Here is a 1,192-nt window from a genome sequence, read left to right as displayed (position 1 = left end):
TAAAACAAACAAAAAGCAATTAAATCTTAGAGCTAGAGATTCCAATAAGGTTTGTCAGACTTTATAGAGTCTTAGTTCTTACTTGCTAAGCCATATCCTATATAATTAATATTCAAGCAGAAGGGATGATGAAATGTGTTAAAAAAAAAAAAAAAACAAAACTCAAAACAAAACCAAAACTTACCTGATTCAGATAACTCTACTTTTCTAGGCTTCGGAGCTGGTGAAGGGGATTCTCTTTTCTCAGTACCTTTATGTTTTGTCACTAAAAGATCAGGAATAAATACACACACACATAAATAAAAGTGTTAAACCACTACATGTAGTCTTAATAGTAAAATAACTTACTAAAAATTATTTAAAAATCCTACAAGATATCATTATTTAAATTAGACAGAAGAATTTTTAAATGGCAGAAAGCCTCAAAAAGTTCAAACATGGGGATGGTACCTGTGGCTCAAAGGAGTAGGGCACTGGCTCCATAGGCCAGAGGTGGCGGGTTCAAACCCAGCCCCAGCCAAAAACTGCACACACACAAAAAAGTTCTGATATGATGCCCAAATCTTGAGATTCACCCAAGAAAACCAACAATTATAGAGACCACAACGTTAAGTTTTCAAGTTACCACTTCAGGTGGGTTCAGAAAGATGAATAATTATTAAGAAATAAGATCAGATAAAACATTCAGAGAAAAAGTATTTGGTCTGTCAAAGAATGACTGGCACCCAAGAGGCCAAAGGCTCTTTATGCAGAGCACAATCTTCACAACTGCATGAAGGATTCAAACTACCTGTGAAAAAAAGTAGATCATCACAATGGTAAAAACTCTTGAACCTAAAACAGGAAGATTCTTTCCAAAGTGTTAAAAAAAAAGACAGCTCTATACCTAGAGTTATAGTAAAATGGTGGTTAGTATTATTCAATTATCTTCTACCAATCATAAATCTATAATCGTATAGAAAAATAACTTACCAAATACGTATTTCTATAATCTATAATCGTATTTTGTAAGCACGCTGTACTATACATACTGGGAAGCACTGCTACTACTATCACACCCCTGTTCCCCTTACCCAATTTCCTAAGAGGAGAAATCTAAGGCTTAAAAAGGAAGCTATCATAGGCTCAGTGCCTGTAGCTCAGCAGCTAGGGTGCTAGCCACATACACCAGAGCTGGTGGGTTCAAGTCTGG

At 35.5% G+C, this 1,192-nt stretch overlaps 1 protein-coding gene across 10 annotated transcripts in view; it reads right to left on the bottom strand.

Annotated features, from left to right (window-relative positions):
- Positions 1-1,192, bottom strand: part of SRRM1 (serine and arginine repetitive matrix 1) — a 33,150-nt gene that overhangs the window by 13,840 nt on the left and 18,118 nt on the right. For all 10 annotated transcript variants that reach the window (XM_003799768.2, XM_023519087.1, XM_023519084.1 and 7 more), the window contains one exon: positions 185-265. In XM_003799768.2, coding sequence (XP_003799816.1) covers positions 185-265 — 81 coding nt within the window. The remainder of the gene's footprint in view (positions 1-184; positions 266-1,192) is intronic.

The sequence above is a fragment of the Otolemur garnettii genome, unplaced genomic scaffold (assembly GCF_000181295.1).
Source record: "Otolemur garnettii isolate 467f Iridium unplaced genomic scaffold, OtoGar3 scaffold00156, whole genome shotgun sequence".
NCBI classification, from domain to species: Eukaryota; Metazoa; Chordata; class Mammalia; order Primates; family Galagidae; genus Otolemur; species Otolemur garnettii.
This window is presented reverse-complemented; position numbering and strand designations above follow the sequence as displayed.